The sequence below is a fragment of the Maylandia zebra genome, linkage group LG16 (genome assembly GCF_041146795.1).
Source record: "Maylandia zebra isolate NMK-2024a linkage group LG16, Mzebra_GT3a, whole genome shotgun sequence".
In the NCBI taxonomy this organism is placed as follows: Eukaryota; Metazoa; Chordata; class Actinopteri; order Cichliformes; family Cichlidae; genus Maylandia; species Maylandia zebra.
This window is the reverse complement of record NC_135182.1, coordinates 19,180,714-19,194,037: the sequence shown is the minus strand read 5'-3', so window position 1 is coordinate 19,194,037 and position 13,324 is coordinate 19,180,714. Positions and strand designations below refer to the sequence as shown.

The window sequence follows — 13,324 nt, the reverse complement described above, 5'->3', positions numbered from 1 at the left end:
AGGCAGCAGAAGTATGCAGTATGCTTGGGATTGAAGGAGAAAAACACGATAGTCAGAGGAACCCACATTTAAAAAGTGCATTAATTTTAATTTGTTTTGTTTTGGCAGGAAATCTCAGAGAATTATATTATGCATACAGCCAGCAAGTCTGGCATTGTTAGAATTCAAGAGCTATGAAAACCTCCTAAAAACATAAATTCACTGTTTTCACAGGACCGGATTTTAGCTCGCCCATTGCCAAAGCTTTTCTCTTCTCTTGATGTAAAATATCACTCTTCTGTTTAGTGTGAATACTATTAATGGGAGGATGAGGGAGGATTTTGTCACTTTTCTTAGGTTGGCAGTCGTAAGCCTGGATAAACCCTCATAAATATTAGCCTGTCTCAGACATACTGTTTCCAGTTGTTGCAAATATACTTGCAATACCAAGCAAAATCTGGGCTTGTAAATATCACCTTATCCCACCAACAGCATGCCATTTCTTTAGAAGTCAGTCTAAAACGGACATTACCCTGGCATACATTATTAAACAGCACATTGGACATAGATAAATGGCAGTTTATGTTCGAGAAGGAATACATCAATTATTTCTAAAGACCTTTAGTTTGGTGGTGAGTTGTGTGAAGCTTTTTTTTCTAGACAAAAATGCTGAAAGATGAAAAGAGAGGAAAAAGGTATTGCCACGTTGGTAGGCTAAAGTCCTTGAGGCAAGCATGAATACACTCTGAGTCAATAATTTATGCGCCTAGACACACACATTCCAATCCACGCACAGACATACAAAGTGTGTGTTAGAGAGAAAAGGAGCATTGCTGCAAATAAGACTGAAAAATCTTCTGGGACAGAAACACAGAATGAGAGCAACAACTGAAAACCACACAAAAGGTGAAAGATTCAAATCTTCACCATCAAAGAAAAAGGAGCTCTGAATCAGTTTCCTATCAAGTTTGCTTCCCTGATGGAAGATAGCAAAGGTTTTTCCTTTGGTGAATGCTTACAGTCATATGCTGCCTTCACAGTGCCTGACACATCTCTTCAAGCTTACATAATGTAGATCTGCCCTAATTTCCCCCTGCCTCACAAAAACTGGAGTCTTCAAGCAGCTAAGAAACATAACACCATCAGTCTGACAAATGGCGTCAGTCAAACGCTGATCTGTTGTTACTCGTCTTATTAGAACTGACAGTTTTCAGTCACATTTTTTGTCTGTCAGTTATGGTTAAATATAATGCAGCAGCACATGTATCCTACAAATCACCTTTTGTCTATATGCACAAAGGTGTGCAATTTAGAGATGTGTGCAAGACACAATTCACTTAAATCTCAACTCTTTGAGTTACAAATGTGTTCAACTCTGTGCTGACATTGTACCTCTTGCTCTAGATTGTTTTTCTGTGTCAGGTAATTGGATGTTTCCATGGATACTGGGCTTCCAGAAAGCTATTTCTGCAAAGTGTATAGTTTCTCTGCTAGTATAGGGATGCAGATGTGTTCATATTGCAGTTACTGTAAGAATTTCTTTTTTTTTAGCATTAAACACAACGGCGGCAACACAACAAATACATTTTTTGCTGCTGCGAGAAGCTCAGTGTCAAACATTTTGTAGTCAAACATGTACAAGAAACTCTAGTTTTGCAATAGCACCAAAGGCTTATTTTGGCACTGCTATTTGTGCAGCTGTCATAATCCTTTGGGGCATCTGATAAGCATTTATAGATGGCATAATTGATCATTTAAGCAGTTAGTTTAAATAGCTTTGAATGTGACTGAGTAATCCTAAGGCATTGTGAAGTAATAAATATTCCATCTTGGTGTTGATTATATAACATAGCCTTCTCGTTATTTCCAATTTGTCCGAATGAAACTATGACACCTCTTGATCGAGACATTTGAATTAGATATAACAATTTTAGCAAGAAGAGAAAAAAAGGAAAAAAAAACTGCCAATAGCTTTGCGCAACACTTTCTCTCCTCTGTGTGCACTATGACATTTGCTGCAAAGAACATGGTTTAAAGGGTGAAGGGAAAACAAACACGAGTGTATCAAATGAATGCATATGTTTTATTCATTAGCTAGCAACTAAAGAAACAGCACATTGTAGATATATTTACCCCACATATTCCTAGTTGTACTGTGTTTTTGCAAGAAGAGACCAGGTTTTTGCTTTTCAAAAAAAGATGCAAGTTTGCATGAAAAGGCTGATGAAGTGTTCTATTTACAAATCAAAGGTTTACACAGGAAATCACTGTTTCATATGAAAAACAAACACAATCGAATAAGACACTGACTTCACCGTGTCTTCTTTGCGAACTGAACATTTGCACATATACACAGGATAGTCACATTTCAATTTAACACAATTTTGGATGATCAATATTTGTAGTCTTACATGTGACAAAAAAATCTGCATTTGGTCAAGGATTACAAAAATCTGAACAAGAGAAAACAGATTACAAATTTCTGTTATATACAGCAGATCCTGTTGTTCGATTATGCAGTTTCTTTTTTGCAAGATTCTGTAAAAAAATAAATAAACCAAAAATATATATATAAATAAAATAAAGTATGGAATCTCCCACACAATACATTTTCCTTTTAATACTGGATTATCCACTCTTTTGTCGCATTAGTTTGGGATGTAAAAACTGACACGTGTAAAAAAAAAGTTGAAACACAATCAATTAAATGCCAGCCACTGTTCACAACACAAACATTTTTTGTGGATCAGTCTGTGCATGTCTGCAGTTTTACATTGTTTTCAACACTGACTCACAGCAATGTAGTCTTTAAAAACAAACCTGCTGTGTAGGTACATGCTTTTTTATTTTCTGTGCAGACTTCAGTTCATTTGTTCTGCTGAATTTCTAAAGCACAGAGACAGGTCAGGTGACAAAAGAATCACAAAATGACTGAACACGTGAAAGGCAACAAACCCAGACTGTAAACAGCATGGTAAACAGCATGACTAATACTGCAGTGTAATATTTGGTGACATGCAGACCAGGTCCAGAAACACCATGTCCTGTAATTAGCTGAATTAAAATGACAGGTTCAGTGCATAATACTGCATATGATGTGAATTTGCTGCATGTTTGCAGGGAAAGTCACATTTCTAGGCATTCGCTATTGACCCAGAAACTGGTTAGGTGGCGTTATGCCTACATGATGTGTTTAGCTTCCTTTAGAGCATTCAAAATTTTATGCATTTTATCCATTCAATCGCTGCATTCATTTGTTGTGATTTTCAGTCTAATAATGCTAAAGCACTTGCAGATTTTTACACAGTTGTTACACTAACCATCAATCCCTCCCTAAGAAAGAGACAAGCAGAGACTGCTAATTGCAGAAAAACTGTCTAATTTCTTGCGACCCCGAACCGAACAAATGAGACAAACAATGCCAAGCAAATCCACTCAGTATTCCCCTAAAAACACATGTAATTAAAAATATATTACTTTTGCGAATAAATGAATTATCCAAAATGTGGCACAAAAGTACCTCTGAATATTCATGTGTGCTGAATTCCAAATGAGGAGTTATGGGATGTGATAGTATTATTAAATTTTGTGTTTATGGATGCTTTTGGTGACGGAGGGGTGAGCAGTGGGCAGGTTTGCAGAGATTGTCTAAGGATAATCCATATCTATGCATAGTGCAGTGCAAGAGTTTTTGACAGATGTAATCTTTATGTATGAAATTATTAAATCTATTTCTATGGCTATATGCACACTACTACATTGTGCATTTCAGAAAGTGACATCATTTTTGACCTGTAAAAGTCATAGTGCATTCTTTTTTTATATAAAATAAAACATAATAAACCAAATAACTGACAAAAAGCTCGATAACCGTATTTGTTTGCATAAGAATTTGAAGTTACTCAAATGTTTATAATGTATGAGCCTAAGGCCAAAACACTGAAAAATCTGAACTGAGTTTCAGATAGAATACTTTGCAGATATATCTCATTGTATTGTAAATTCACTCAAATGTGTTGTAACTGGGATACTACAGTAGACACATTCTGACAATTACAGTAAAGAGTTATTATAGGTTCAATATTTCACAGGACTGTGTTTTGATGTAAACTATATGTTATTCTTTGTGGACTGCTTTGGTAGTGGTACACGTACGTAACAGATGAAGGTGTAAGCGTGTGTTTATGTAAAATGCCAGACACACTGTTTGCACACATTTGTAACACATGACAAACATTGGCAGTTAAAGCTCATTTTCTTTCCTTTACAATACACCTGAATACAGTTATGAGTATAATGTTTTAGTTACAACATTTTTGAGCACAATTACAATGCATTAAATTTAACTCCAGCCCAACATGCTTTCATGATCATAATCACTTAGTGCTGTCAGGCTGGAGATAGGTAGTCTTTGAGGGATTTCACTGTACTGGTTCAGTTCAATACATTTGTAGGATATGAATTATTGTGATTATTCTCTTTAGAACCTCCCAACAAGTGAGCTGCGATTTATGAGTCTAATAATCTGTGGTTTGAAACATTACTTTAGAATTTATTCCATGATCTAATGCATTAAATATTATTACCTCCGAGCTGTGACTCCTCGAGGACTGCATAGCTAAATGGGTCTGGCTCAGTGCTTAAGTGACTTTTGTCTACCTAAAAGGTCAACTTCATGGCTATAAATCTATTTGCAGGACAAATTTGTTTTAGTCCTATGCACGTGTTTCATTTTGAATAAATTTGAAAAGGCAGAACTGGCAGCAATACATGTATCTGTGACAAAAAACCTGGTTTATTTTGGGACAAGTACATGTCGTCTGCACGGTTCATTAGCACTCATAAAATGAAGCTAATTTGGGAGTTAAAGCTCAGTCTCACATTGTTGTCAATGATACAGCTCCAGGATAGAGATGAGTCATATGAGCCCTGAATCTGTGCTTTCTTCTTTATATTTTTAAAATTAAACCAAACTGTTAAACAAAACAGGGATAAAGTGTTAAGTGATCATTTAAAATGAAGCGTGTTGTCTTTTCTTGCTCACTTCTGTTAGGCATGACTCCGAGAAGTGCACGCTGTAACTCCCAATGCACTGTACTAAAGTTGAGAAAATAATTATGCCTATTTTTTAGGACATGTTACGACTCCTGATTAAAATAGATACATCACAGAAATCCGTCCAAGTCTCTTAAAACTGTGTGAATGTAGTTCGTTTTTCAAGAACCTCCAGGTAATCTGGGTCAATGTGAAGCTTTGCTTTCAGTTCCCAGTACTCACTCCTGTTCGGCTCCACATAAACAGTACTTGGCGAAGTACAATACAGTATTGTCTGTTGTATTCTTTCAGGGGGAACATACTGATGCCTCGCATCAAAGTCTGTGGCATACTGATTTGATGAATGTGCTGTATGTCTGCATGGCAATGTATTGCTGTAGCGTGCGTGCTTGTCAGGCTCAAGCACATCCCTGTGGAAGCACGGGTCATTTTGGTGAGGGGTGGAGGGCTTGTTAAGAGGCTCTGGAGTGGTGGCACTGTATTCTGAGCTTATTACATTACTGGCTGGCTCTTCATCCGAGTTACCCAGAAAAGCGCCACTCAACTCATCAAAGTCTCTAAATCCGTCCGCTGATTTATTGTCCGCTGGGGTGTGAGCAGTGGTTCTGCATGAAGATTCTGTAGGAGGTGGGATGTACTCGTACACATGTCCGCTGGAGGTCCTGACTTTGGGGATGGATCCTTTTTTGTAAAGGCCATATTCCATGTTGAGAGAGCTAATGCAAGCATTCATTGAGTTATTCTGCTCATTTTGACTCTTTTGACGTCTCTTTTTCATTGCCACAAACAGCCCTGCAGCCACAAACACAGACATAATGAACATGAGGAGAAGGGCAAGAATCATCACAGATAAAGGAATGGTGCTGTACTGAGTGTCAGAGCCCAAGGATGTTTCTATGGTGATAGTGCTTCCAGGAAAAGATTCTTCAGACGGTGGAATCATGGAGGCAAGTATATCAGAGTTATTAGGGCAGAAATTAGTCGTCTTAATGTATCTCATATCCTCTCCAGCTAGTTTCTTAGGAGATCCACAGATGACATTGTTTACAACTGTGCCCGTGCTGAGCTGCTCCAGCCACATCTTCAACTCCAGTATGCTACATGAGCAATCCCAGGGATTCTCAAACAAATCAACTTGTACCAGTGCTGTAAGCTGATCTAGCACACCCCTGACTGGCAGATATCGAAGATGGTTGTTGCGAAGATTTAGTCTGGCTAACGTCAGGCCAGTAAACGTTCCCTCTGGTAAAGTTTTCAGTAGGTTATTGTTTAGAAATAAAAGCTGAAGCTTAGGTACATGCTGAAAGGTGTCAGATGTAACCTCTTTAATTACATTATATTCTAAATACAAGAACTGCAGGCTATCTAATCCATAAAATATATCAGCTGGAAGATGATCTATTAAATTACCATTAAGGTATAGTCTTCTAAGATTTGCCAAATCAGCAAAAGCTCTGTCATGTACTTGGGCTATTCGATTGTTACCAAGATGAAGCAAGTCTAATCCAGTTGCATCAATAAAGTCTGATCTGCGAACCACAGTGATGTAATTCCCAGTGTAATACATCTTTTTGGGATTGTAAGGTTTGGGATTTAAGTCGGAGATCTGCTCGATCTTTCGCTCCTGACAGTTCACGTTCAGGCCAAGGTCTGAAATTTGAAGATTGCACGTGCAGGCTGTTGGGCAATCTAAAGGCACAGGGGATTTGGTCTGATATGAAATAATTTGGCCATAATTTTGTGGTTTATTGGACGAAATGCGAGCTGTGGGTCTTGATTTTAATTTGGCTGACTGTCGAGGTCCCTTAGTGGGTCTTGATGAGGACCGTGCGAACCCAGATGAAGCGAAGGAGGCTGTAAGAGCTGGCGTGGTTCTATAGTATGCATCGGTGCTCAAATGCGGCAGGGGTGGCATCTCATATTCAGCAATGGCTCTCCTCGGGCACAACTCTTGTTTTGAAACTTCATCAAGGTCTCTCCCGTGAAGCCGAAAAGGGAACTCACAGACAACATCCCCAACTAAAGCTGTGTATGATATGCTCTCGAGCCAGGTTTTAAGAGCAATCAACTCACAGGAACAGTTCCACGGATTCTCCTCTAGCTGCAACTCCACAACACTGTTCATGTGCTCCAGCAGACCTGTGTAGGGAAGTACTTTGAGCTGATTTCCCCTTAAGTCTAAGTGGGTCAATGGTACATGCGTGAAAATGTTTACGGGCAGGGCAGATATTAAATTGTCATTTAGAATCAGGACCTCCAAATGTCGAAGTCTGCTGAAGGCATTTGACACAATATGAGTGATATAATTATAATCAAGTTGTAGATATTCCAGACTATCAAGGCCAAAGAAAAACTCTTCCTTCAAGGCATCAATTTTGTTATTGTTGAGATGTAATCGTTTTAATTCCTGCAGTCCATTAAAAGCTCCTGCTTCAAGATCAGATATTTCATTATTTCCCAGATGTAATATTGTAAGTCCTTTGTACTCAGCGAAATCATTGGTGGATAGCTTTTTCAAAAGATTTCCAGTAAGCAGCAGATGATACTGGGAGAAGTACACTGGGCTTATGTCTGAGAGACTTTCAATTCCTCTGTTTTCACAGCTCACTGTAAGCACCCCTTCTCTCTCCTCACAGGCACATAGTCCTTGACATATTTCTCCATAATGGCTCAACATCTCAACAGTGCACACTGACGTTGCACTCAGCAAAACATATGGAATCCAAAGATGCATTTTCCTGCAAATGACGGCCAAGCTCACAGTCCTGCTAAGGTATCCTCAATGTCATCTAGAAATAAAAGACAGGATGATGTAAAACAGGCGGGCTGCGATGAAAGCAACTTCTAAACCAGAGAGCTCTAGTCGGCATGAGTCAAAGCTTTGATTGCTGTTACCCAGAGGTAACTTCTGTCTTTGTGCCTGCTGATTTAAAACGGCTAAAGAAAAAAAGAAAAAGAAAAGAGGAAAAAAAGAAGGAAAGAAAGAAACTCCTTCAAGCTATGTCAAACAACAAAAAAGCAAGGTCAAAGGAAGACATAAGCACAAACAATAGTCTAAATCCACTGCGAGGGGGGAACCCATATCATACTTGCTTGTTAAGACCTGAAGTGCTGTTAAATAGGCTGCCGATTTAAATGCAAAGCTTTGCAAATTACAGAAGATTAGCAGAAATTCTGTATGACAGCGCCTTGCCTGAGATAAGATAGCCTTCATAATTTCTGTGTAACTCTTGGTAGGAAATACATACCTCGCGCACATTGATGAAGATGTAGGCTCGCTGGGTATTTCGGCGCGTCTTTTATTTTTAATCCGTCAAAACGAAATAGGAAACGGGCGCTATTGTACGCGAGCACGTTCGTCGTCACTAATGCGGGATGAAAGAAACGCTGATCAACCATAACTGTCAAATGATTTTTTTTCCCGACCCACGCTGTTCCTGTAGACACAGCTATGCTTGGTCACAAAGTTGCTTATTCTCTCTCTCCCCCCTCCCTCTCTCTCTCCCTCCGTGGACGCTCAGGCACACGCGCACTGAGTCGCACTCGGTGGTCGGGAGGATGTCAAGTCATTTCATGCACAAGGAATCAGCTCACTGGAGCATTATACCGAGATACAGCCCCCAAAAGATGTTGACCTAAAAGATGTTCCAAAGAAAAAAAATAAAGAAAAAAATCTAAATATATAAAACAAACGATGTCACCGCGCTAGGCGTGGCCCCGTGTTCAAACCGTTTTTTTGTTATTCATGCTCAGAACAAAACCCTCACCGGGATGCCAAGTTACATCAGCTTTTCATAATCTGTCAATCCCATAATGGCAGGTGGCTTTCCAAAAACACTGTGTTAGTTTTCCCTCTGACGTCCCAGCTGCTATATTTGGACATCACACCCGGAGACGCGGTTGATGAAGACACAGGGTGCCTTGCAAAGTGCTCGACTGATCAGCTTTCTGTCCATATCACTTCTGTCAGTGAGAGGTACGGGGCTGTTAGATTTTTATGCTTTAAAATATTTTGGCAAAATTCAGGTCACAGCATGAATGAACTATCACAGTAATCCCATTTCAGCTCTTTGAAACACCAATGAAGTGCTTATGTGATCTGTGCAGAGCAGTCTTAGTAAAAACCATGCCATTGGCCATCACTGCATGAACACACTGGGACTTTGCCACTTTTGGGATATGTAACTATGATCCCACACCTGCCAGTAGAGAGCTTGAAAATTAAAAAATATATCATTATTCTTAAATTATTCTTAAATTTGATGTGATACTTACTCTGTTTGGTGAAAGCTGAATGGCAAACTATGAGTCACACAGAGCATGAGTCATTGTCCTCACTGACTGTGTTTTCACCTAGCTTTAATGAAAACCAAACAGTTCTGGAACGAGTTCTCACACCGCTATAATTAAGAGTGAATTATTCATTTCTCTCATTTTAATTTATCAGATGTAGCATCTGAACTGGTGGCACATGGTGCGTGCAAAATTTCATGTTAGTTTAGAGATAATGCACAGGATAAAGAAAAAGACCTGTCATGGCCTTCTCAACCTGATGCAGTGCCATTCATGTGGAAACATGTCAACTATCATTGCATACTGCTGTATCCTCATGGAGCTATATCCATCATCCTCCCCACTTGGCTCTTGCTCACATGGGAGGAGAGCAGGCACATCAGGGACAGTGCCTGTGGCTCATATTAAAGAGTATGAAGGCTGCATTCAGTGTTCGTGCAATTCATTTGTGCGTCTGTTTCCTCTGCCTTCAGAGGTTTTCTCCTTATCCGAGGCTAGGCCCTCAGCATTAGCTAAACCCCATCATTATACCACTATTTCTGAATAAATTAGCATTTATGTTAATTGATGTATTGTGCAGCTGACTTACATCATATTACACTAAAAAAGCCATATATTCAATATACTTTCAAATGAATGTGACTTTGTGTATTTGCATTTTGTTTATGTTCACGCATATGTTTACACTCCTTGCACTATGATAATTAATTTCTGTCCATGGTCACAATGTGTAGAGGGAGCACGAGGCACACACACCACATGATATGAGGCTCATTTAATATCTCTCCAAGTCTTCCATGACACTGAACATAATCTTCACCAACTGGGAGCAGAAAACAGTGTTCTCCCCTTGCACCCTCTCCCCCTCCAAACACACACGCACACACACAGGCACACACACAGGCACACACACACACACATGCACATACACAGAGAATCAGCATTACAAATAACTGGAAGAAAAGGATGATGACTAACAATGTGTATGTGCTCCAAGGTCAGAAATACACAAACAGAGTTGGCGCCGTGCCACAGAGCATGATGGGTAGTGCTTCTGATGTATGTTCCTTACAGATGGAGCATCATACTTTGTCATCTGTGTCCAGCTGGAGCATACAAGAACATTCGGTATCCCAGTGAAATGTTCTGCCTTTGTCTGGCAGAAGCGTTTCTGTCAGGACTCTGACAGGCCTTTGTTACAACAGAAGGGACGTTACATTACAAACAGCTAAACAACACTGACTTTTTTTCAGGATTGTTATGCAAGTATAGCAGATCAAGGCAAACAAGTTCAAACTGAGCATCAGAATAGGGAAAGAAGGTGATTTAAGTGACTTTGAAATTAGCATGATTTTTGGATCCAGATGGGCTGGTTTGAGCATTTCAGAAACTGCTGATCTACTGTACTGGGATTTTCCATGTTGAGGGTTTACAGAGAAAGGTTCGCAAAATGAAAAATTTCAAGTGGGAAGCAGTTCTCTGATCAAAAAGTCCTTGTTTTTTTTTTGTGTGTGTGGTTTTTTTTTTTAAATTTGGCAATAAGAGATTGAGTGGACTGCTTTGAACTGATCGGAGGGCAACAGTAAGTTATGCAGAAGAGCAATACAACAGTGTAACAGATGGGTTACAGTAGCAGTCCACTCTTGTCAGCTAAGAACCCAAAACCTTAAATCTTATCAGACTCATTTCTTGAGCACGACAATGATCTCAGTCCAAAACAGCACCTTTGAGATGTGCTGAAACAGGAGATTGGGATCATGGATGTGCAGCTGAAAAATCTGCAGCAACTGATTCATGCTATCATGTCAACTTGGACAAAATGAGGAATATTTCCAGCACCTTGTTCAACTATGTCAGAAAGAATTAAAGCAGTTCTGAGGGCAAATTGAGGTCCAATAAGTATTAAAAATGTGAATTACAGATTTTAGAGTTCCTTTAAAATTCTCAAGTAGCCAGGCTCCAGACTGTTCTAACTTCTTACCAAACACGTTTCTGCTAGTACCCTTCAATAACAGGCTCAGAGTCTGCCGATTGTCCCATGTACGAGACTGAAAACTGGGGGGACAGAGCTTTTTATTCTGTTGCACTAAGACTCTGGAATAATGTTCCACTTCTGTTATGTTCAGCTGACTTTGCTGACTAAAAAAAAAGTTAAAAACTTTTTTGGTTAGCTAGGCTTTTTTAAAATATGTTTACTGACTTTAATTTATTCTTTATATTAACTTGTTTTTGTATAGTATGGATGACTTGATTATATTTATTTATTTTACTTTATTTTGTGTCTCCATTTGTGTCCGCTTGTCTGTGAAAGGTTCCTTATAAATAAATATTAGTTACTTACCTAAAGAAGCAGCCAATGAGTGTAAGTTGGATAGCAATAGCGTATTCCACTTGTAAATTTAAATTAGGGAGAAATAAGGTTAACAATAATGATATTCTTGAGAACCTGTGAAGTAATTATAGTGTAGTATACCTTTCCCAGGCATGCTGTGCCAGCAGGGATATAGAATGCAACAAAAAGGGCTTGTTAGTTATTTATGGAGTAAAGCAATATACTTACAGGAGACCTGACATGTTAATCACTTGCAACTCCACAAGCAATTTAGTCAGTGAGGATAGGGACAAATTACCTATACGGCTGTTCAGGTTGGAGGGCTTGCTGGGAAAGAGCTGGACAAATGGAACTTTGAGAGGCCACCTTAAACACTTCACGAGAAAATTCAGACTTCAAGATGATGATGTCGCAAACAGCCTGACATGCTGCATCACCAAGTAGATAATGAACTAAATGATCAACTAAATGACGGAGACAATGGGAGTAATAATTAGTACAGGAGGAAGACAGACTAAGGACAGATTGGAGCAGAAAATGTGAGCGTGTTTGTAGGGGCATGAAAAAACATCTCTGGCTACAAGCACTCTTAACAACAGGCAGTCTGTGTACATGCCTCCGAGGGTATCTCTGATCTCTCTTGAGGAGGTGGGGTGGGGGTGGGCTGAGAATGTTGGCCACATTATCAGCCATCATGGATGACACCTCTCACCTTCTACATGGTTCCCAAGGCACCCAGGGCAGCTGCGTATGTGGCAGGCAGCTCCATTTATAAAAGGCATACTACACCACATTTTTCATCCCCACTGTTCTAAACAATTTACATAATTACCGCATTTGCTCTAATGATCTAATGATCTTTTTATTACCATCCACGACATCCGCTCTAATGTACTATATCCTTAGATTTACTTTATTGACTATTTTGTTTTAGCACACATCCGTCATATGATGTTTATAAAAATTGAAATTGTAAAAATCTTAATGATGGTTTTTCTTTTTATCTTTTCATTTTTCATCTACCGCATATTCTACTCCTTCTTTTATTTCATCGCATTTGTTTTTTCTGGACTCACTCTATGTTTTTTAAAGTCAAAATATGTCAGCAGTTGCATCTAACCTTTTTGCATCAATGGTCTGTTGGTAGCTGAATATTGATTCTAAATAAGTATACCCATTTCAGCCCTCAGTGGGGCTCATCACTGAGTTTAAGGCCCCACTGCTGAAATCATAGGGGGAAAGAAAGAATAAGCTGCAGCTTGGAAATGCTGCAGTGACTTTCCACGAATATCAGCATAGATACTGCTGATCATGACTAGAAACAATATCAGGACCAAAATATTATTATTTTTTTCTTTTCTAGCTGCTATAGCCCCACCTCTTGGTCAAATTTGAGAAGTGCAGTTGAAATAATAAGAGGCGGCATATAAATAGCTCAACAAACCATGGATCTTTCCTGCTGATTAATGACACTGCAATTCATACACATCCATATATGTTAGCAGAATCATGCAGTGACACAGCCTCGTTTATTACCCTCCCAGTTCTCTAAAATGCGCTAACGTCATTGCTGTTATTGCATTCTCATAATCTAGCTCTACAATTGATAGTTGACTAGGGAAAAAACAAACAAACAAACATACAAAAAAAAAACCATCAAAGGAA

General features: G+C 39.1%; 1 protein-coding gene across 1 annotated transcript; it reads right to left on the bottom strand.

Annotated features, from left to right (window-relative positions):
- Positions 1–2,043: 2,043 nt before the first annotated feature.
- slitrk5b (SLIT and NTRK-like family, member 5b) lies at positions 2,044–8,552 on the bottom strand. Its single transcript, XM_004557826.2, has 2 exons — positions 8,283–8,552; positions 2,044–7,823 (listed from the first exon to the last, which is right to left on the bottom strand). Exon 2 carries the CDS (start codon positions 7,766–7,768, stop codon positions 5,168–5,170), a length of 2,601 nt encoding a protein of 866 aa, XP_004557883.1. The 5' UTR covers positions 7,769–7,823; positions 8,283–8,552; the 3' UTR covers positions 2,044–5,167.
- Positions 8,553–13,324: the final 4,772 nt, after the last annotated feature.

Bases quoted from the DNA above. Each gene is read 5' to 3' on its own strand.
- slitrk5b (XM_004557826.2), bottom strand. From the start codon at position 7,768: ATGCATCTTTGGATTCCATATGTTTTGCTGAGTGCAACGTCAGTGTGC.